This window comes from Cynoglossus semilaevis, chromosome 14, assembly GCF_000523025.1.
Source record: "Cynoglossus semilaevis isolate Cse_v1.0 chromosome 14, Cse_v1.0, whole genome shotgun sequence".
Classification (NCBI taxonomy): domain Eukaryota; kingdom Metazoa; phylum Chordata; class Actinopteri; order Pleuronectiformes; family Cynoglossidae; genus Cynoglossus; species Cynoglossus semilaevis.
Window position 1 is genome coordinate 20,950,665 of NC_024320.1, and position 24,006 is coordinate 20,974,670.

At 39.0% G+C, this 24,006-nt stretch overlaps 3 protein-coding genes across 11 annotated transcripts in view; 2 read left to right on the forward strand and 1 right to left on the reverse strand.

Moving 5' to 3' along the window:
* dab2ipb (DAB2 interacting protein b) overlaps positions 1 to 24,006 on the reverse strand; it is a 791,247-nt gene that overhangs the window by 426,878 nt on the left and 340,363 nt on the right. The gene's annotated exons all lie outside the window — the stretch shown is intronic.
* On the forward strand, positions 39 to 8,539 carry miga2 (mitoguardin 2). 2 transcript variants are annotated; one of them, XM_008325815.3, is made up of 16 exons: positions 39 to 167; positions 1,563 to 1,840; positions 1,943 to 2,153; positions 2,261 to 2,376; positions 2,474 to 2,594; positions 2,900 to 3,027; positions 3,368 to 3,485; positions 3,637 to 3,743; positions 3,853 to 3,965; positions 4,286 to 4,358; positions 4,823 to 4,909; positions 4,999 to 5,097; positions 5,203 to 5,337; positions 5,433 to 5,486; positions 5,582 to 5,698; positions 6,240 to 8,539. In XM_008325815.3, exons 2-16 carry the CDS (start codon positions 1,745 to 1,747, stop codon positions 6,447 to 6,449), a joined length of 1,785 nt encoding a protein of 594 aa, XP_008324037.1. In that variant the 5' UTR covers positions 39 to 167; positions 1,563 to 1,744; the 3' UTR covers positions 6,450 to 8,539. The 2 variants fall into 2 exon arrangements, with proteins under 2 accessions (XP_008324037.1, XP_024918346.1); XM_025062578.1 differs by lacking the exon at positions 39 to 167 and adding an exon at positions 218 to 332.
* dolpp1 (dolichyldiphosphatase 1) lies at positions 10,834 to 15,706 on the forward strand. The gene is made up of 8 exons (XM_008325817.3): positions 10,834 to 10,972; positions 11,638 to 11,738; positions 11,873 to 11,957; positions 12,844 to 12,943; positions 13,288 to 13,386; positions 13,843 to 13,971; positions 14,083 to 14,172; positions 15,513 to 15,706. The coding sequence occupies exons 1-8, from the start codon at positions 10,897 to 10,899 to the stop codon at positions 15,547 to 15,549; spliced, it is 717 nt and encodes a 238-aa protein (XP_008324039.1). The 5' UTR covers positions 10,834 to 10,896; the 3' UTR covers positions 15,550 to 15,706.

The window sequence follows — 24,006 nt, forward strand, 5'->3', positions numbered from 1 at the left end:
TTGGTTAAAAACTATTTTGACCCCTCCGAGTCTCGTCTCTAATTGGTCTTCAGTTTTGATGATTTTTGCTACGTTTCCGAAGCCCCGCCTATGAGGGAAAATTTCAGTGTATGGCGTTTACCCACAGTGGAACGTCCTTCCCAAGTGGTCTTGGGTGTTCGCTGACGGTATGTCCCAGTGTGAGTGAGTGTTGTGTGGATGTCGAGCAGCACACACGGCAGCTTTAGCCTCTGGGTGACAGTTTAAAGCTGCGCAGCTCCCCGGCGTTCGCTTGACCCGGTGATGCTGTGACAGATCGATCTGCGTTATGCTAGCAGAGTGTGGCTGCTCAGGTTAACATGTCCGCCTGTCAGAGCAGTTTTTCTCTTTGCTGCTTCTTATTTTATTAGTCTTTTTATTGACACCAATGCTAAAACAACTGAGCTTAGATTCATTGTGTGTTTTGGGGGCGTTAATGTACAGACAATGGCAAGGTCGATTCATCCATGGCCTGTCACTAGCCACTTGTATATTTACCTCTCGTGTAACTTAACTATTATAGGTCTTTATTTCATACTGAATTGTATCTATTAAATTAATTTATAGCTGGCTTTTTGAAGTTTTGCTTGAGGTTGGGAAGTAACAAGGCAACCGGTCTGGTTGAACTTCAGTCATGCCTTCATTTGGCATGTATACTAAGTGTGTGTGTGGACGTGCACGCGCGTGTAAAGAGGTACCTAAGTGTAGCCATGCAGCTGGAACAGTCGAAAGTGTTTCTGCTGCATCACAGCCACGGTGTGTTCGATTGGGATTTGTCAAATGTTCCAGCCATAAGATCCACTACTTACAAAAATGTATTATTGTGCTGTGTATTTGTTGTGAAATGTGCTACATATTTTTTTACATAACTTATCCGAATGCTCTTATCAATGGAGTTCCACAAAACAGTGTTCCCTGTGAGCCAACAATGCATCGATGGTGTTATTAGTTATTAATTAGTGTTTGTATTTCACAAACTTTTTTTCTGGACCCATTTGTTAAAAATCTCAAACCTTCACGATCCAAGTCAATAGACATTTATCGTAAACTGCTGGTAAACATGATGCGAGATGACCCCCCCCCAAAAAAATCTCTTGCCACCCACCTGAGAGTCGCAACCCAGTCTTTGGGAAACAATGGTTTAGTGTGTCAGTTCATGACAGTCTGGTTTTTGCTGTATCTATTTTAGGTTTAGTTTTATTATAGATTAAATACAAATATTGAAAATTATTTGGGTGCACACATCTAACTGTTTTTGAAATATGTTCTTTTGACTTTTTTCTTTGGCCAAAACTTGTAGTAAAAAAAGAAAATCTGTTACTCTTCAACGTACTGAAGTATATAGACTGATTAAAACCCCAAATAAAATGTCTTAACATACTATGTTGTGTAGTCAAGAAGCTAAAATCTTTGACTGTTTTCATGGAGCTCCTGCAGCCAGCACTGACTCTCTGTCAGTACTTCATAAAGTCCCACCTAATTTCCAAAGAAGAGTTTTTGTTCTCTAGTGTTAATCATAACATTTTATGTCCTGTTTATTACAGCGGCATAAACCTGCAGGTAGGCAGTGCCCGCACAGGTGCAGAGGAAACACTCAGGAGTGAATGACAACCACTGGTTCACTGTTGAGCCCTCGACTGGCTGATCTCAGAGCAGACAGGAAATCTGCGAGGGAACTGTGCGAGAAGTTTGACGACTGAAGACTTGAAGTCATTTCCATATCGAGATGTCAGTCAAACGAGCAGACGGCGTGTCCATCGCCCAGGCGTTGGCCATGACCGTGGCAGAGATACCTGTGTTTCTCTATTCCACATTTGGGCAGGTATATCACTTTGTATCTACAGTTATGTTTTGCATCTTTAATTTTGATGTACATCTAAGAGAGACTTGGGAGATGTGGCTGAGAGTTTCTTTTTTTTTTTAGTCCATATTTTCCCAGCTAAAACTTACCCCAAACTTGAAGAAAGTGCTCTTCGCCACAGCGCTGGGCAGCGTCGCTCTGGCGCTAACTGCTCATCAGCTGAAAAGACGGGGGAGGAAGAGGAAGCAGGCGACGCAACTGAAGGAAGGCCAGAAGACAGTGGGGATGCCTGAGGCACTGATAAGAACAGGAAGACCCACTTCATTAAAGAGAGGTGTGAACCCCCCTCCACCCCTCACCACCACTCTCTGACTGGGTTGTGTTTTACAGCATCTCCTTACATTTCTGCCTACAACAAAACCCTTTTCTTTCTCTACACAGGTCCCATTTCTGGTCGACAGATGATGAGTCCCAGCACCAGGAGCAATGACACCATGAGTGGAATTTCCTCCCTGGCTCCCAGTAAACATTCGAGTTCCTCTCACAGCCTGGCATCAGTTAGTTCCACCCGTCATTTTCTTATCTTTGCATGCCTGCTGTTTTGGATATTTTAATAGTTGTATTTCTTATCTATCCATTGTGTTTGTGGTACAGATGCGGGTGCCAAGCTCCCCGAATCAGTCCGGTAATCCATCAACTCCCTGGGAAACAGAGCCTGTGGTGGAGGAGTCTGTGGCGCTGGAGGACGCTAACGCAGACAATCTTTATTTAATGGGTTGGTATTTACAAAAGGAAGGGTGTCGTTCGTTTTGGTGGCAATGAGAAACATGTTAATATTAATAAACAACTGAAGCATGTTGAGTCTCTCAGGAGCCTCTCCCAAATTTGAGAAGTTTTGATCATTATATTTTTGTCAGGCTTTGAGCTGAGGATGGAGAGTTTTATTCAAGCAGTTTCTCAACCCAGTAAAGTGAACAATTTTGAAACGAGAGCGGAGATCACATACATACCAAGCTGCTTGTGATTTTTCTCTTGTCCCAAGACTGCAAAAACAACTGAGCAAAACATTTTTATTTTCAGGGATGGAGCTTTTTGAGGAAGCCCTGCGAAAGTGGGAACAAGCTCTAAATATTCGCCATCACAGCTCCTCAACTTCAAGCAACCACAGCTTTGCTCTGGAGGGGGCCGCGGGTGGAGACATGTCCATGGTAACTCCATATCAGTACTGGTGATACTTCATGAAGCAAATGTCTGCTCTTTCAGGGATGTTGATTAATTCCATTGAGTTTCTAGATGTAATGCTGTAGTTAACCTCCCTTAGCATTGTCCTGATTAGCCAGTAGTGCTGTCGTGTTTTATTTATTATTTTTTTACTAAGGCTGTTAGAAAATAGTTACGACAAAAGTTCTACCATATTTACCAAAAAAAGCATTTGGAGGATGAAGTTGTAAATTGAAATCTGGAAATTCCATGGAGGCTGACTCTAGCTTTTTTATTAAATTATACAGTCTTCAGGACCCATTGGTAGTTTTCATTCCTAATTTTCAGATTGAAACCCGTAATAAAGTGTTTGCTGAGAAGCTGGAGACACTGCTCCACCGAGCGTACCACCTACAGGAAGACTTTGGCAGCACTATTCCAACAGACAGCGTGCTCGAAGACTTTGGTGAGCCTCGTGTTGAACTTACTATAGAAATAAAAGATAATAATTTTTGTGCAAGGTTAAAATAAATTAAATACAATCACTGTACTGTTTTCCCTAAATCTTTTCTTTAATTTGACGTATCTGGTTTCACAATATTTTTCGTTTGTTCCAGAGAGTGAAAGAACTCTTATTTTGCCTAAAATGGAGAGCTTTCAAAGACTTCAGGATGATGACGCGGCCACTGTGACCTCTGAAGACTCCTTCTTCACGGCTGTGTCTGTGAGTTTGTCTTGTCTCTGCTGTCTAGGGACTGACACCATTGAAGACATCTGTGACCAATCAGGAGCCACCATTGTCTGCTAACATTTAGCTTCTGTGTTCTGTGCAGATGGTAGAGTCCATGACTCTAGAAGAGGTCTACCATCCACTCAACCATGCGGCTCTTTATGAAGAAGCCTTGTCTTTGGCGCGGGAGAGCAGAGTACCCTGTAGGTCCCTGAGGTAACTGTGAATTCTAAATACTTCACCCAGAAGTAAATGCTTTTTATAAACAGTGTATAATCGCTGTGTATTAGGTCATATTAAATATTCAAAGTGATGTATGCAAAGAGTTGCTTCTCAACCTGAGGCCTGGCTGGGCTTTAACCATGTTTTATCTCTCTCGTTTAGTTAAACAGACTGTAATTTGCTGCCAGTTTTATTTTTTTTAATTAATTTAATTAAAACATTTTAATTCAAAATTAATTGTAATACATGTTTTCACAATTTTTAATTTAAAATTAATTGTAATACATGTTTTCACACGTTTCTGTTCTCTCCAGGACTGATTTACTTGAATGTTATGACGATCATGATTTCCTTGCTAAACTTCACTGCATAAGACAAGCATTCCAGGTCTGTTTCTACACAAATTGTTATTTTTTTATACTTGTTTAATAGTAAATTTACCTAGAGAAAATTCAAAATGTGATAATTGGATCGTTACAATGTGTTTTTATTTTAGCTTTACCATTCTACAATTTTCAGTCATAAAAAGACCACGGCTACAAAAGTTGACCCCCTAATAAAATACGGCTTATAGTTAGTATAAGTCAGCTAGTGTGCCCTCTAGCGGCTGTCAGTGTGAAAATAACAAACATGTAAAATGATATATTTTAATATAGTCACACCTGAGTATAAGTTGTTAACTCAGCCAAAGGATTAAAACAAAGTGCAACCTATAGTCTGGAAAATACAGTACTCAGCATGATACATGAGTTTAGTTATTTGTTTATGACAGTAAATGTCCACTGTTAACGCTAAAAAAAAATTATTTGTGAATTGTGCTGATGATGATGATGATGTGTTTTTACTCTCAGGTTCTGTTGTTAGATGCAACTCATCGCACATTTTTCATGGAGACTGGGAAGCAAATGATCACAGGCCTAATGGTGAAGGCAAACAAGGTAGAAAAAATACTTTAAGTATTTGCTTCCTCAGGTATCTCAGATTAGGTTGTGCGTTCTTTTTTAATGTTTTTCTTCACATTCGTCAGAGTCCCAAAGCCTTCTTGGAGAGCTACGAGGACATGCTGCTCTACACTCAGAGGGAGGAAACGTGGCCCGTCACCAAGATGGAGCTGGAGGGCCGCGGGGTGTGTGTTTTTGTACACTTTTTGTATCATGTATACTTTTCTAATGTGCCCGTGTGTAGTGCATGTATTAAACAGAATGTACTCTTTGTTTCCTGATGTCTGCAGGTGGTGTGTATGAACTTTTTCGACATCGTGTTGGACTTCATCCTGATGGACGCCTTTGAGGACCTGGAGAGCCCTCCGTCCTCTGTGGTTGCTGTGCTGAGAAACCGCTGGCTCTCTGACAGCTTCAAAGAGACGGTAACTGAAACAAACACATAAACACATGTGATACTCTTAATGTTAATATGATTCATGTGGAGCGGTGACAGAGCTGAGCTTTTCTTTTCTTCCAGGCCCTGGCAACAGCCTGCTGGTCTGTTCTCAAAGCCAAAAGGCGTTTGCTGATGGTGAGTTTGAAGTGAACGGATCTCAGAGTGGACTTGAATTTCAGAACAGAACTGCAGTACACTGTGTGTACATTCTTTATCTCCTTATTTTTCAGGTGCCTGATGGTTTCATATCACACTTCTATGTCATATCGGAACACGTGAGCCCAGTTTTAGCTTTTGGGTTTTTGGGCCCCAGACAACACCTAAGTGAAGTGTGCGCAATCTTCAAGGTGAGAGAAGAATCCACCTGGTTTTACAGTATCTGTCACAGAGTATTGGGTATCTGGATCAGCCTGTTTTTGAGTATGAGTATTTGACATATTGAATTCCTAGTTAAAGCACATATTCATTTTTGTAGCCCGGTTTAATTGTACTTGTCTACTGTTGAGCAGCAGCAGCTCAAAATATATTTTAAAAGTATGTAGAATATATACACCAACTGGTGTAGCCACTGTGAATGTTAGTTTGGATGGACTTTGGCTGGAATGTGCCTGATGCGTGTGGAATCCCCCGGCCCCCATGGCATAATCAATGATTATCAGGCTGTGAAAACTAGCTGCAATACCCATTTTGTACATGGGGAGGAGCAGTGATTATGTTCTGCTCTTTGTTTCCATCAGTCTACACCACTGAACATTCTTTGAATTAAATACTGTAGGAGCGATAAAATTCATGTAGTCTCGTCACAGTGCAAGATACTTCACAATACACCAAGACGCAGTTCTCCTTCAGATAAAATATTAATATAACATTTTCTCCTTTTCTCTGCAGCAACAAATTGTCCAGTACCTGAAGGATATGTTTGACAATGACAAAGTCCGCTTCACCTCTGCTCAGAGCTTGGCTGAGGACATCCTTAACCTCTCCCACCGCCGGAGTGAAATTTTACTGGGGTATCTGGGCATTGACAGCCTTCTGCAGCTCAATGGTTCTGCACCCACAGACACGGAGGGTTTGGCAGCATCCCACATAAACAATTAGTTTTTTTAAGGCCTTCGGGGGGTGCTGCAGAGCAGATACAGTGAGCTGGGGATGTGCAGCTCAACACCTATTTTTTCCCAAGTCTGGTTTGAATTGTGTTTCCATTATACATCCAGAGACGGAGATCGTTCAATCCTTTATGACCGTCTAACACTGGGGCCTCGAACTCCCAGCCCACAAACCCACCCACATCCCACATCCCCCCTGTTCTCAGCCGCTGTGTTGCCCTCTGTTGTCATTAGCCTCATATGAGACATACGAAGACTTGTCTCTGCCTTCATGAACAGCAAGGAAACAAACATACGAGATTCAGAACCCTTCTACACACGATGACCGGGCCTTCTACACCATCACTCCACATGGGGGCAGTGTCTTACACATGAGGAGTGGTTGCATTGTGACCATCCCAGAGCCTGACTGCTAAAATCAGTTGTTTTTTCTTAGTCTTCATGATTATGCAGTTATTAAGCATTGATGCCAGTCTGTTAATACTTTATAAAAAAGGGAGAAAAATATTTATTAATTACAGTATGTATCATTCAATATTGCCAACTTTATGAGACCATAAATTTATGCTGCTTCCTGAAAAATATAATGAATTTGTCTTTCCACTGACCCGAGTATTGATTCCAGATTAATATGATGGACTCATTAAGTGTAAAAAAAAGTATCGTACAGTGAAATCCTATTCCACACCGGTTCTTTTACAAACTTAGAGACAAAGAGTAACAAAAGACTTTTTCTTGTGTGAAATTCAAATGACAAGAAAGTCTTTTAAATACATTACAGTCACATAGAACAAATTCAATTTTGAAAAAACAAACAATTAATTAGGCATATTTGTCAATTTCAAGTGGAAATCCAGTTAAGTGTAACATTTTACAGCAGTTCACTTTAAGTTTGGTAGTTTTGCATTGTACTTTACGCTACAAAATACAATTGTATTTTTGTACAGTATACAATTGGTTCATCACAGGAAAAAGCACAAAGAAACGCTATTCAGATTGGCTGTTTTGATGCTTTTACTTCATAGCAGTTTGTGGGCGAAAATATCTTCCCATTTGTAATAGAGTACGTCTACACACCCTGTTAAGAAGAATCACTTTAAACTTGTAACTTACATATTACTCCTTGGCTGAGCCCCCAACAAACAACCACCCCTAAAATTCTTTCCTATTTCTACCCTATTGTAGTTTAAGCTAATGGTACAGTCTGTGGAATGTGGTGCTGATGTATGCTCTCCTTTTTCTCCTGCAGGGGGCTGCTACTGAAATACTTTATATTTCATATAAATCGGATCCCAACACTTTTTTTAAAAAATGTCAGGCAAATTAAACATTTAGCTTTCTGTGCTAGCATTTGTTCTCTGGATAGAACAGAGACACCAGTAACTTTAGCTTTACATTACAGTAGGATAGATCAAGATAAAACTGCATGGCTAAGCTACATTAGCGCTGAGCAGCACTGATCTGTGGATCTGTAAACCTTCCTTAAATATCCAAACTGTATTTTACAACATTAACCTGTGCATTTGACAACCAATCAACTACATTATTATCTCAAGTTACTTTTTTATTTAATTTAAAACGTGTTTTTTTTGGGGGGGGTTATTGAACTAACAATAATCAGTTATCTTTAGCTCACTGAAGAAAAGAACCCTCACTCGTTCTGTCTTTTGGTGTTTTAAAGCCGTTTTTAAAAATGGATGATTGCCCCCTTGTGGGTGGTACAGGCAGGGCAGCAGGCTCGCAGACAAAGCAGTTAGACTTGGCCATTAAAACAATTAGATGCATTACTTTAGAACTGATTATTTTGTCAAAGGGAATTCTTGCTGACTATTCCTTTAAGAATCATGTAAGGGTTGAATTTGTTGACATTAATATTTCCTACTGTTTGAAGAATGTGTTTTTGTAAAAGAGGCTGTGGCTCATTAACAAAATGAACCAGGAGATCTATGTATAATTTTTTCCATTCCATTAGGAATTGTGTTGAGAAAGTGGGCATTGTACAGTGATACAGTGAACTGTCATACCTCTGTAAGTGCACTGATGATAATCTCTGAATTGTCCGTCTTTAAAATGCCAATCTTTTTTTGTTTTGTTTTGGGTTTTTTGTCTTTTTTTTCTATTCTACTTCATTACAGTAAGTGATTTTTGACAGAGTATTATTTAAGATCCAGTCACAACACAGTAAATTACAACATGAGAAATACATTATGTATTCTTCATGGCAGTACAAGTAATGAGTAAAGAGTTTTCTGCTAGTTTTCCCCTGTATTCAATGACAGTAGTTTCAGAAAAATTAGGGAACGTTGACCATTTTAATTGATTACCTATATTATCATTTTATTTTTGTGTTGTGTGGTCTTCATATTCCAGGCATAAAGTCATAGTAATTAAAGCATTTTTTTCAGTCACTAGAAAGCAAGACATTTATGCAGAATCACCACATGTACAATCGAAAGCACGTTTTAATATCAGTCAGTCACGTAAACATACAGCGGTCAAGACAATGACAGTTGTGGTCAATATACAGTTTTGTGCTATTAAGGCAGTTTGCACTTTATCAGAAAATAAATCTCCCACACCTCTTATATTTTATAACACAGAACCAACATATAAATCATAACAAATGTGCAGTACATGGTGTATATTTAATAAATACTATATATGGAGGATTATTCTGGTTACAGGGATTTTAAACCAATGCATGTTCTTCAATTTTTATCAATCAATTTTAACAATTTAACCCAGTCTGTGTTATGTTCCGTCAAATATCAACAGCGTGTTCTGTGCATGGAAATGCAATTGTGAAAAAATGCTAATATGTCAACATTTGCCCCTTTGTTCAAAGACAAGTCTGCTTTTGCAGTGTGATGAGACTTGAACACAGAGTCATTCCTCCAGGAGCTGTGGCACGTTAACCACTGCTGATGACGTCATTTGTTTCTGTGACAGTTTTGAGCAGGTTCTATTGTAGTTTATCTGTTTTTTAGGATAAAAAACACATGCCACTTAAAATTATGAACCCTGCTGCTACATGTCATAGTCAGATGCAGGTGTCAGATGGTGAAAGTGATTTACTTTGTCAAATCACTGTACCGTAAATGTTCAATTCACGCCTTTTCTTTTTCTCTATTGTTTAATGACAATACCAGCAAACACCATCAGTCGGTTTTAATTCTCTGTATTAAATTTTTTTTTTGTCATTAAATGTCTTCTTTGCCTTTTTCCTTGCTGTTATGATGTAGTTTTTATCATTAGGAGTACACTGTGTATATATTATAAATTAAATACTAGCTGATAAGTTTTATATTTAAAGTGCTCAGAACTTCACTATAACTATCCGAACAAGACAATGCAAGAGAGCCCGGCACTTTGCACTTTACTGCCCTGCTTGTCTCTTTCTTTTTGTCTGATGATTTGTTTGTAAAGTAATTATTTTCTGCGTACATTTGTTTCTTAATGTTTGTATTTGTTCCGTGTCATACTAATGCTTGCTGCTAGAAAAACTACCCTTCTTGGGACAATAAAAGTAAAATGTAATTCAAATCAGTTTGTCTGCTGTAGGCTCATAATAACAGGCTGAGCCGACATGGCTGCCTCTGTATAGAAGACCAACACCACGTACTATACTTTCAGGTAAGCACTGTGTACATGCACTAATGTGTCAGACAGATGATCCTCAATGGTTTTGGACAAACCTTTTTAAAGTTTGTTTTCTGAAGGTAATTGTTGCTGCAGTTCATTGACATTAATATTTACTTCTGTTCTTCTTCACTGCACATTAATGTCATTCAATTCAATGAACAAACATGGCCGCCTGCATGGGAAAGACATGGCCACATCCTAGGTTATTGAAAACAGCCTGATATACAGATGCTCTGTGTACATGTATTAATATATTAGTAAAACACTCTCTGTGGTAGGACTGCATGTCCCTGAGGAACTGCATGTGGTCCAGGAGCCACAGGTTGCAGACCCCTAGTTTGAATTCTGACCTGACAACCAATATGTTTAAAATGGCCTGATTCCACATCTGAGACATGTGATATATATATATAAGCTCTTAAAATATCTTAAAATACAAAATGTAGGTTTTTTTCCACCTTCAAATACATACATTTAAATTGATACTATGAAGTTAATATGTAATAGTAGGTGGCGTTTGTGTCTCTTGACATGAATAACTCAAATGAATCCATCTTTATGATCCAAATAAATATTTGTCCAATCTTTTTTTTAAAATGATAGTGAGTGTTGAACTACAGCCTTTTTCTTCATTCAATAATTCTCCTGTACGGACAGGACGTCTCTTTCCCAGTGTGTTGCGGGATTGGACAGCTGCTCTGCTGCCGGGGCTCGTTTGAACAGGCAGCTCTTCTCGCTATTGGTCCGGTTCGTGTCTGGGGCGTTTCACAGGGACTGCCCGGCTGTGTCCGGGTAAGATGGCGTTGGAAGAGCAGTGCTCGGCACTACCTCGATGGCGGTCCATATCTCTGACACATGTAGAGTTCCCCGACGGTACGTATTCTCAACATGTTCCTGTAACCAGTGAAGCTTCCATTTCAGCAGCTGCTGTGTCGTTGTATTGCAGTGCGTTTGTTTTCGTGTTCATGAATGGACGCGGTAGTCGGCAATGCTGCCAAATTGTGAGATTCTGTCTAAACCGAACGCAGCGGGGAAACGCTGCCTGGACTGCGAAATTGTGAGACATTCGCGCATGCGTCGTATATTGCAATGCCACAATAAAGGCTAGCTATCCTGTTAGCGTCTTTAATATCGACTTTGTTATACAGGTGGAACTTAACGCACGTGTTAAGTTCTTTTAGAATTGTTGGACAAAACTAAGGCATTAAAATATGGAAATTTTGACTTGCGATTTTATATGAATCAATGCTTTATTCACATTTTTACAGAAAGGACTAGAACAAACGCATTAGCTAGCAGTTGGCTCAACACCTATTAGTAAAAGTAACACAATTATCTTATATGTGGACGTTTCCATTGACCAAAATAAAATAAATATTTGTCATTATACGTTTGTAGCGGCGTAGTTCGCCTATATGTGCTCACGTTTAAACATTTCGGCCAACAGGGTTCACTGAGTATCTGAAAATGTCACTGCCACCTGGGGACTCCAGAGTGGATTTTAAATTTAACATCACTTCTGTGCCACTGTGTTTCAGACGATCTAACGGGACAAGTGCTGGCCTACATCAGTCTCCTGCCCGTGACGATCCTTGTGGGCTTTGTCACACTTATTGTCTTTAAACGGGAGCTACACACAGTGAGTTTTCTCATATGAACATCTTATCGTTCAAGCGTTTATGTGAATCGTAGAATCTGTAGAAAAAGACTGCACATTCATATAAAGTAATTGATCAAGTATTTGTGTACTCGTGCGTCCGTGTCTGTGTACAGATTTCCTTCTTTGGTGGTCTGCTCCTGAATGAAGTTGTGAACTGGCTGTTGAAGCAGATTTTCAAAGAGCCACGCCCTTGTGCAGGTGAGGAAGGGTCCGTGCCTGGGGCTTTATGACCGCATGCAAACAGTATGTTGGAAATAGACATTGCGTCTGGCTGCGAAACTGAAATGCTCTACCGGTTTTAGAATAAACAACACAAAATAGAATCCTTAAAATAACTAAGAAACACATCTACTAGTTCAGTGTCAAACATGATTGTGGTGCCTAATTTTGAGTCTTTTTTTACTTGGATGGAAAGTTTTATTTGGTAAATTTTAATTATATTTGTACTAGCTATGACGTGCAATGGATTTTTCAAAGAAAAAAAAAGACTTTGAAATGTGCTGAGATGTGTAATTGTGAGAAATAAGTAGTAGCCTGTGGCCTAGTGGTTAGAAGACCGGTCTGGTGTTAACCACTGGGGTGGTTAAATGCAGAATGTAATTTTCCTTATGGCATTAATAGAGTACTTAAATAAATGACATACTGTGTCAACATCTGTCTACTCACTTACTGTGTCTGTCAACTTTCTGTATAATAATAACAACGTTTTTTAAACAACTGGACATGAATCGTGGTTTTGACAAGACAGACGTGCTGTGCTGTAAACAAGTGGGTCGTGTTTGGGGCAGTTTTAAATGAATGTTTTTCTGAATATTAATCATCATAAACCAGCCGTTCTTCTGTGAATTAATTAACTTTGTTACCTATTCCTCAAGCCTTGAATCAACCTTATTAGTTATAGTGCTTGTGTTTTGTTCATGTCAAAGAAAGGGGGAATTTCACAACATAGTTTTACAAATTATTGGTAATTTTTTTAGGACGGACTATGTTCATGTTCAGACAACAAAAAATTCTAGGTGCAAATTAAGTTAAAAAAAAAGTGTTTTTTGTATAATTAAAAAAAAAAATTTTTTTTTTTTTACAGGCGCTCGCTCAACCCTTGTAACAGATTATGGGATGCCCTCCAGTCACTCCCAGTTCATCTGGTTCTTTGTTGTTTACTTCTTTCTTTTCCTTTATTTAAGGTGAGTTTGTTTTTTCTTGCTGTTTGTTTCTTGCATGACAATGCTATAACGAACACACAGAGATCACATATTTGTCTTTATATTAACATTATTTTCAGTGTTGATTGCCAAATGAAAATGTACAGCAATGTGAAATAATAATCTGAGAACATAAGTGTGTCTGCTGTAATTTTGGCTTGATGGCTGCTACATAATGGATTTTAGTGAGTTTGCTCCATATACTATACAACATTGCATTACTGTTTAAATTACATTTTTTGTGGTAAGCCACCATGGATGTTGTAATTCCACCATAACCTGAAAAGGGCGCTATTTTAATGCATCAAAATATTTCTTTTCCCCAGAATGCATCAAACGAACAATGCACGTTGTGTGGATTTGCTGTGGAGACATATATTGTCCATCTTCCTGTTGGGCATGGCCTTATCAGTCTCATACAGCCGGTAAGAAACAGGTTAAACAGTAGCCATCAAAGAACAATCACTAGTTATTAGTGACTGAGGTTTTTCCTACAGCGCTGTGCCACCTGTATAACACAGTCTTTGAGTTGATTACATATTTATACACACCCAATATAGAGTTTATACCAGCAAGTATACAAATAATAGTACTGGTAACAGTTTGAAAACATTAGTAAAAAATATTTTTGTGACCCCCCACCCACCTATTCCATTGGGCTCAGACGTTTGTATCTCCGGCTGTTTCCTCACCCCAGCATTTTGTGACTTTGTGTTTATAATACTGTACAGAAATTTTGTGATCCCCCCCACTCACCTATCCCATTGGGCTCAGACTGACTTTGTGTTTATAATACTGTACAGACATCTCGCTGAGCTGGAACTAGTGCGTCCTGTAAATATGTGTTGCAGGTGTTGATTACATTTCTCTGTGATTCCCAGAGTCTACCTGTTGTATCACACCTGGAGCCAAATTTTGTATGGTGGAGTGACTGGGTGTACAATTGGGATTATCTGGTTTTTGTTCACACAAGAGGTGCTGACACCACTATTCCCTAAAATAGCAGCATGGTAAGTAGTACTGTCAATACCCTGCTTTCTCAGTGGGAGACTATTTCATCCATGGTCTGATTAAATGGACCTTACATATGTTTTTGACATCATTTTGAAAAATTTCTCCAGGCCAATATCGGAGTACTTTCTGGTGCGAGACACAAGCCTGATTCCCAACATCCTATGGTTTGAGTACACAGTGACCAGATCAGAGGCAAGGTAAGAGACTGACCTGGCTACGGAGTCCAGACAACACAAGTTCTATTCCCGTTATGGCACAGTGTTTTCACTAAACAGCTTTGTTACTGTGGGTATTATGTTTACACACAGTCACAAAGGTTTAAAACTAGACACGGTTCAGAGTTAGACTTTTTTAGACTAGGTTTTTTTAATTAAAGTAGCAGCTAAAACCCCGCCACACGCTGATACTTCACCTTTGTTTGCTGTTACCGGTCCCTGTTATATTAACGTACTGAGACGCTTTTAATAAGCTTTGCTGCCCTCTGCTGAAGTCAGGCACGTTTTCAAACGTTGAGTTGAGCTTTACTCCGTGTATTCTCAGTTGATTCAGGTCATTAGAGTATAAAACCTGTCGTAACGTTCACACAAATGACCGGGATTGACATAAAGAGAAGTATTCACGTTACTAACTTCTAAAGTTCATGTGTTGGACAGTTGTATTCACTTTCTGAATGTGACAAAATGCGTTAGCAAAACAGTGAAATAACAATTACTTTGTTGCAGCATTGTATCATAACAACGCACCTGTTTGTGTATCTTTTTATGATTTAACTAAAAAATTCTAGAAAAGTTCCCCCTAAAATGACAAATTGAAAAATTGTCTCTTATGGCCAGCGTTAGTCTTGGTCTGATTATCTCGTTGTTCTCTGGTAAATCCTGGTATTTTATACCAGGCTCCTTATGAGACACTATCCAAAGTTTCAGGTTCTTGTACTTGCTTCTAAATGTACGCCAATCTGTACTGTCTGAAAATAATGAATGGTCTTTGTTTTGTTTTGGAGTTTATCTGTTTACGTCATCAGGAAAAAATATTTGTTGTGCTGTTGAAGGACAACTTACGCCGCCTAGTGTTCGGCTGCGGGACTAATTTTTGGGGTCTTTTCTATGGTCATTGAATCCCAAAATTTGATATTGTATTTCATTTCTCTGTGAATCTCCATGGTTTTTCACCCCAGTCTTTTAGCTGGCTTCATCTGTTCTTCTCCTAAAAACTAATATTTCTGGTGCTTTTTAAGTGTCTTCTACGGCCGATTGCTCTCAAAGAAAAACAAACTTTTCTTCTGTTTTGCTTGCTTTGTTTTTTGATCTGCTTGATCTCAAACCTCGACCTTTAGGTTCTACTGAAGTAATTTCTTGGTGAATCTTCACTGACTGTTTAGTTATTACAATCTTGAGGGAGGTGGTTAAAAACAAACCCAAGTACATCAGACTTGCCTGTGCATGTGTTGGTTTGATGATTGCCAAAGTTTTGTATGTTTGTGTCTAAAGTATTAGTAACGTGGCTTCACTTCTTTTATATTCTTTTTTTTTCCTACTAGGAACAGACAACGAAAGCTTGGAACAAAACTTCAGTGATTGACAGATTTTTTTTGTGGGACTGTGTTTAGGACCATTCATACATACATGCAAACACAGAAAAAAAAAATCAAATGCTCATTCACACTGGAGAACCATCTTTTGGACTGACACAGTTGCAAGGATCAAAGGGCAAAAAAAAAAAAAAAAAAAAAAAGTTTACAGGTGGTGTCAGAGTGCCTGGACCTGGCCCAGAACCTACAGCCCGACCAAGTCCGTCCACGCGCCTCTTCTTCGTGTACAGCTTGCTCCAAATGCTCTTCAGTGCATGCAAGTCTGTGCAGGAGGCATACTATTTAATGATAGATTAATATATAGATTTTAACTGTAAACGCACGCTGGCAGTAACATTGTACTGTAAGAGATTCAATGAGCCAATGAGGCGGCTTTGGTCAAATTGCAAACCAATTAGTGGGCGTTATTGCAGCATGAATTTAGTGATTTCTTTTTTTTTTGTTAATTTTTTAATTGTTATAAATAGATGGTGGTTTGTAGGATGGGGGAGGGGGGGTTGGGGGGAGGTTGGGGCATGAAATCCTGGTATTTTATACCAGGCTCCTTATGAGACACTATCCAAAGTTTCAGGTTCTTGTACTTGCTTCTAAATGTACGCCAATCTGTACTGTCTGAAAATAATGAATGGTCTTTGTTTTGTTTTGGAGTTTATCTGTTTACGTCATCAGGAAAAAATATTTGTTGTGCTGTTGAAGGACAACTTACGCCGCCTAGTGTTCGGCTGCGGGACTAATTTTTGGGGTCTTTTCTATGGTCATTGAATCCCAAAATTTGATATTGTATTTCATTTCTCTGTGAATCTCCATGGTTTTTCACCCCAGTCTTTTAGCTGGCTTCATCTGTTCTTCTCCTAAAAACTAATATTTCTGGTGCTTTTTAAGTGTCTTCTACGGCCGATTGCTCTCAAAGAAAAACAAACTATTCTTCTGTTTTGCTTGCTTTGTTTTTTGATCTGCTTGATCTCAAACCTCGACCTTTAGGTTCTACTGAAGTAATTTCTTGGTGAATCTTCACTGACTGTTTAGTTATTACAATCTTGAGGGAGGTGGTTAAAAACAAACCCAAGTACATCAGACTTGCCTGTGCATGTGTTGGTTTGATGATTGCCAAAGTTTTGTATGTTTGTGTCTAAAGTATTAGTAACGTGGCTTCACTTCTTTTATATTCTTTTTTTTTCCTACTAGGAACAGACAACGAAAGCTTGGAACAAAACTTCAGTGATTGACAGATTTTTTTTGTGGGACTGTGTTTAGGACCATTCATACATACATGCAAACACAGAAAAAAAAAATCAAATGCTCATTCACACTGGAGAACCATCTTTTGGACTGACACAGTTGCAAGGATCAAAGGGCAAAAAAAAAAAAAAAGAAAAAGTTTACAGGTGGTGTCAGAGTGCCTGGACCTGGCCCAGAACCTACAGCCCGACCAAGTCCGTCCACGCGCCTCTTCTTCGTGTACAGCTTGCTCCAAATGCTCTTCAGTGCATGCAAGTCTGTGCAGGAGGCATACTATTTAATGATAGATTAATATATAGATTTTAACTGTAAACGCACGCTGGCAGTAACATTGTACTGTAAGAGATTCAATGAGCCAATGAGGCGGCTTTGGTCAAATTGCAAACCAATTAGTGGGCGTTATTGCAGCATGAATTTAGTGATTTCTTTTTTTTTTGTTAATTTTTTAATTGTTATAAATAGATGGTGGTTTGTAGGATGGGGGAGGGGTGGTTGGGGTGAGGTTGGGGCATGTGGAGTTAACCAGTTTTCATTGTTATATAAAAGAGAAGAACAATTTCTAAGATTGGTTATGATGTAATGTAAATGAAAGTTTTCACTGTGAGATTTTCACAAAAAATTGATGACTAACACTTGTTAAATGTTAAGACCCTCCCCCTCCATCCCCCTCCTCCTCCTCCACCTCTCCCCCTCCGGGGTCTTCTTCTCTGACTGTCATTCCTAATACACCGGACTCCAAAGCTTCAAGCTGTTTGAACTCGGTTCACCCTCTGTTCTCGTGAGAGTCGAGGTCTTTTAATCCCACGTTCCCGTCTGAGGCTAATGACACAGAGGCACAGCGGCAGGTTTCTGTGCTTTCTCTTTTTCGTTGGACCGCAGTGTCACTGTCTTTGGCCCTCACACACAGTAGCAGCCTGGGAACAGACTTTTTCTTATTTCACTGTACTGTTATCATGTGTTGCAGAGAAGAGATTTTTCTTCGTTCTTCATTTTCTCTCACAACATTCCATATTCTGTTGTCGGAAAACAGGCATCGACTGCTGGTGTTTTCTTTCTGTCTTTTTTTTTTTTTTGAAGTGTGGAGTAAAAGAAACAGGCCTCAGGTCAGTCGTAGCATGTGATGATGCTTACCTCCTCACAGCCGCTGATGTTCTCAGCTGTCAGCGGGCTCCTGAAGCTGAATTTCAACTGTCATATCATTAGCTCAACAAAGGGAAGTAGTTCCTTAGAGTTTGACCCCTCCCTTCCGATGTGTATCCTATATCAGGCTGAATAAATTGTGTTTAAGTACATTACCTGGTTCAGGTGTCGTCATTAAATCGGCCGCTGTTTCGGTTCAAAACATTTTTTTCGAAAAGCCAAGTTCTTGTGTTCTGGAAAAGGGATCTAAACCCTGATATTATGTTTGCACCTGTAGTGAGGCCTTTTGGTATATTTTAAATAAAAACAAACCTCAAATCTTCATGTGGAGTAAACTAAATTTATGGTTGTAAAAACTTTTTTTCCCCAATGTACTTTATTGATCCCATACTGGGGAAATTGTGTTAACAGCAGATGTGCTGCAACAGACTGCCCGTAGGAGGCGCCAAGTATGCGGTTCCTCTGGGAATTGAACAAGGGAGATACTTAAAAGTAACTTGGTTTAGAGTTAAACAGTTCAATTTTTGTGCTCACGATTTGTCAATTTTTTCCACAGATGTTTTTTTGTCAATAACCTTTAATACTTGGTCAGATAAATGTTGTCTTTTTTTTATTTTTAACTTTTATTTATTTGATTCTAGTTCTTTGGGCCAAAATGTCCTATAGATCATAGCTAAGTGTGTTGTAAGTGCCTTGCTGAACATAGGTGGTGCTCAGACAACTGCCCTGAAATCTCTTAACCAATTGCTGTCCCTGGGATGTTTAGTGCTGAGCTACTGTGGATTTGTGGAGCTGTACACCTCTGAGCAATATTGCCATCAAACTTAAATGACACCAGGTGTATTTTATTTGATCCGTCTACCAATGTGCACACATCTTTTAAACTTATATTTGAAGTTGAGCCTGATGTAATCTTATTTGTGGCCCCCAACGTAGAACCAAAGATTTCATCAACAGATTCACAACTCGACTGTTAAACAACTGCCACACAAACGCACTCGTTTTCTCTTTCTAACTATTTTACACTGCATCTTTAGAAGTTACACACAGTTCTTGCCTGTTAAACACCTGGCCGTGTATTTACAAAGGTAACTGGAGCGTGTAAATACAAGTACTGTATGTGGGTCATTGCATTTACTTGGCCTAATTTTATTCTAAAATGTGGAAAAAAAACACAACAACTTTAGCACAGCTCATAGAATAACTTCAGGCCTCTCCCTTTAGGTTGCAGTGTATAAAAGAAACATCTGCTTTATTGAAGTAAGCCATTCTGGTTTTTAATCAGTTCTCCAGGTCTGACCTCAGGCTATCCCCAAACACCCGTGGGGAAAAGACGTAGCCTAGATAGAAATGGTAAAGACCTAATTCTATCTCTCCAGGCTGTTGTCTCTCCCTGCATTGTTTGGATGTGTAAATCTGTAGATTTTTTTAAATGTATATTTTGTTTACAGTGGATGTGGCTGTTGTTTTTGATGCCGTTGTTAATTTCATAATATCTACATGTGGTGGTAACGATTCTTTGCCTAAAAATCAGAGGAAGTGGAGAATGACAGTCATGGATAAATTGTTGAATTTTTTAACTGAAACCCTTATTAGTCTGTGTGTATTTTTCTTTTTGAAGAGCGCCATCTCCCTTAACTCAGTGGCAACTGCTGCACTCAAACCCACTATAACGATACAGAGTCACTGTTAACGTCATAGTAAATCCCAGTCACCGGTAGAACATTTGACGTTTGTCTTTTCCTATTCGGTCAAACTGAGGTAGCACTTTAGCATGGCCACTAGATGGCAGCTATTGTACATCTACTAATGTAATAGCTGACTTTATTTCTTCAGGACAGATTCACTACACACACACACATAGACAGTTATTTTTATATATATGTTTCACATGTAATATCTTTCAATACTGGTATTTTTTACGTAAAGTGTACGTAAAGTGGATAAACATGTGAATTTACGCTTTTTGTTTCTCGTGTTCCTAGTGAATTCATTTCTTACCCTGGTAATATTTGTTGTAGTGCAGTACATGAAGTCTTCATCCTCTTTTATTAGAGGCCCTGCTGACTTGACAACTTAGCTATTCATGCTATTTGCTATTTAATTATTTTCATATAAGTTATCTGATGACTTAGTATCTGAAGCTCGACGGCTTCTCCTGGACTGGTTGGTTGTAAAGACCAGATATTTTAGCAGCTGCACATATGCTGAGTCTTCTAACACATTCCTAACCAAACAAAGAGATACTAGCACTGTAATGCTCTTTCATCTGGGGAAACCCAGTTCGATGGTACAGTATAGAACAAATGCACATTACACTGTTGACAGAAACTGTAATTACATCTTAATTACAGTAATTACCATCAGTAGCCTGTGGTTATTCAGCGTTTGTCACACCACATCTGACATCTTCTTCAGCTCAACAAACAGTGATTCCGGTCCGCCCCGCACTCCATGTGTCTGCCATGGAAATCAACTGAAACGAAGCCAACTTGAAATCACATTATATCTTCTTTAATGTGCTCAGATCTTCGGTGTCGGCTGTATTCCTGTCCATTATCCACACTCCTGTGAGATGTCACAGTAAATGTCTGTCCATGTCATCTGAGCAAGGACATCTGCTTAGTCCGACTGAGGACTGTCTCCTGAGTGAAGTCACGATCACTCACAGACCACGTGACAACACTTTCCCGCTCTGCGCTTGCTTGAAGTAAATGAGTGAAATCATGCATTTTTTAAAACTGGGAACTTTCTTTATTTTGAATGTGAGATATGTTTTTTTTTTTTAAGTTGTGAACCGTGTAGTATAAACAGTAATTAGATTAGTGACTACGGTGAGGTTTGATTTGACCGATGTGTTTTACAGTTATATGTTAAAGAGAACGCTTACTTGTTGATACAAACGGCCGAGTGTTTCTCGTTTAAAGGAACAGTTGGACGGCATTTACAGGTTAGTTAGTGGACAACTTCTACTCACTACACATTCGAACACCACTACAAAATGGCTCACCCCCTTTAGAGTGCGTTTTCGGACACAGCCACTATGATTTTAACCACGTTGGGACCAATAAGGGGGCGGGGCTTCGAAAGGCCCTATGAAAGGAAACGACTACACTGAAATAAAGAGATTGTCATCATGACATATTTAAGTTTAAGTCTCATTCTGTACAGTTTTTAGCCAACACAGTGGTGCCTCGAGATACGATTGACCGGAAATACGTGATACGAGGAAACATCTAATTACGAGTGTTCATCGGAGCTTCATTTTTCCACTCGCACACTGTCCCTGGCTTGGTTAATTTACCGATTTTTATGACAATGATATTAAATGTTTTCTTTATTATTTTTTTTATATTATCAATGTATTTGTTTATATTTTGTTTATATATATATATTTGGTGTTTAGTCGGGGGAGGGTTTAATTAAATTAATTAATATATATATATTTGGTGTTTAGTTGGGGGAGGGTTTAATTAAATTAATTAATAATTTCTGGGCATCTGGAACGAATTAATTGGTTTTTAGCACTGTATTAAAACCTTCACATTCAACACGTTTGGTTTGATGAGCGCAATGACTAAGACTTCAGTGCTCGTGTGTAATCTTCATGTTGTTTCTACTCTAAGATTAGACATGGATTTTGGGACTCTGAATCAGTCTGAACTGCAGTTTTAGCGGAGCTTTTATTCCCTTAGTTGATTTAATATATTTAATCAGAAAGATGACAACAACAGATGTCAAAATTCAGCTTCGAATAAACTGATGTGTATATTTAGCTTTAGATGGAACTGAGAGATAAAGAAAAAATATGAATCAACACCTGCTCCAGAACAGGCTCGCACAGTTAAAAAAGTCAATATATCCTCTTTGTGTGAGGGGCACTAACTATTTACAGTTAATGAACTTGTGTTTACTGCCTGAACAGCTGTTCCCAGGTTAATTGTGCCACGGAATACATCGATGTACAGTGCAGTAATTTATAAATGTATTATCTATATGTGACGGACAATTAGAGTGTGATATAAAGTGCATGGAAATCTCGGACGCGTTCTGGGCTCTGTATTTGTCTCGTTGTTTCAAAGTATTACCACTTGGGGGCGACAAACACTGTCCTCCGTGGTGTTTGTCAAGCCGACTACTTTCTTCTTGACACAGGGTTGGTTCAAGGACAAAAGTACCTTCAGGATTTGCCCACATACACGTTTCTACTACATGGTACTTTGCTGCTAGATGGTGAATTACTTTTTTTGTCTTCATCAATATAAATAAAAATGTTGACCTCTGAATTCTGAATTATTTAGTGACATGTTTATTCACCGAGACCTGTATTTCAGTCTGTCATAATCAGACTCAGCTAATTTCTCCAGTTTGTCAATATTTTGGTCCTCTCCCCTCCTCCATCTTTCATCTTTATTTAGACTCAGAGGAAGGAGTGAGGGGAGCGGTAGGAAGTGTCTCTGTCAGGCCCTGATGTCAGTGCAGCAGGTGAACATGTGGTTCTATTTTTAAACAATATGCAGCTAGTGTTTTGCTCATTTTAATAATGCAGGCGATGAAAAAAACAAAACAAAAAAAAAAACTCAAAGAGTTTTCTGAAGCTGCAGCCTGACACTATTTATATCCAGTGTTGTAGCAGTGAAGCAGAACATCTGTGAATGTACACCTGGTCTCCATCCTCTCAGTGGGTCAGGCTGGATTAAATGGATGTAACTTAATGCATTGTATCACTGACGGATGTGTTAAGACTCTCTCTCTCTCTCTGTCTCTCTCTCTCTCTCTCTCTCTCTCTCCCTCTCTCTCTCCCTCTCCTCCTCATTTAGTTGTCTCTCCGTGTTCATCTCTCTGTCCTTCCGTTTGTCTGTCAATCTATATAAATGTGTAGTTGGTCGAAGGGCGGTTATTGCTCCTGCCGTACAGCAAGAAGATCATGGGTTTGATTCCCACTGGTTACTGATGTCTGTATGGAGTTTGTATTTTTTCCAAGTCTAAACCGTCTTAATATTCCTGTTTTCTTCCCAGGATTAGATTAATCATTTACTCTGAACTGAGGTGTGAATACGAGGGTGAACAGGTTTTTTTTGTGACCCTGAAAGAGTTAAATGACAGAGAATGGCTGAATGTTTTTTTCAGTAACCCATTCACCCATTCACACCTGTTTATTCACACAGTCAAACTTCAGATCTGTCTTTTCCCGTTCACACACTGCTTGTACAGCCAATGAGAGAATGGTCAGAGTTCAGGGACACACTGGCATGTAAACAAGCATGACTGCAGTCAAACCTCAGTTCTGCTCTTTACTCTACATCAAATCTGCCAACATCCAAGTTTAAAAAAAAAATTATAAATAGCATCTGTAAAATAGAGTTTAATTAAATTAACATCCATTTATTTTCAGATAATATTGTTTTTGCACAAAGAAACCTTTTCTGCTCCTCGCCCTGTTTAAATTCTAAACTCCTCCACGTTGCAACGCCGTTGCACAACCCGTGACGACCCTGAAAGTCGCACAGTTTTCAATTCACAAAGTTACGTCAGTGAAAGTTTCCTGCTTACCTGAGTCAAAAGTTTGGAGCCCTAAAAGGCAGACATAATCTCAGCCTTCAGAATTGACTTCAGTTCCCCCTGTCAGAACAGAAACAGGCAAATCAATCTCCCACAGTGGCCCTGTTATTGGAACAAACCTTTTAAAGTAAAAAAAAAAGAAAAGAAATCATCCTTTTAAATGAAATGCTGGCTTCTGCTTGTTCTCCATTTGTAAATTGATGTTATTATACCCTGATTTTGGTCTTGCGTGAGTATGGATGACGCATGAATGATGCTGTTCACTGACCTTTAGGTCTAATTTGTAATTTTAATCTTACTGTGACCTCCTGAAACAAAGGTTAAATACATAAAAACACTGCAGTCTGGTGCAGTGTGGCCAATTGCTAAATATAGACTTTTTTCTCTCTCCCTGATGTTCCCCTAATCTCACCTGATCTTACAGATCATCTACAACTGCTGTGAAATGAATCTACTTCTAAATACTCCTTCGACCACTTGTAGAAGTAGAATATATATATAT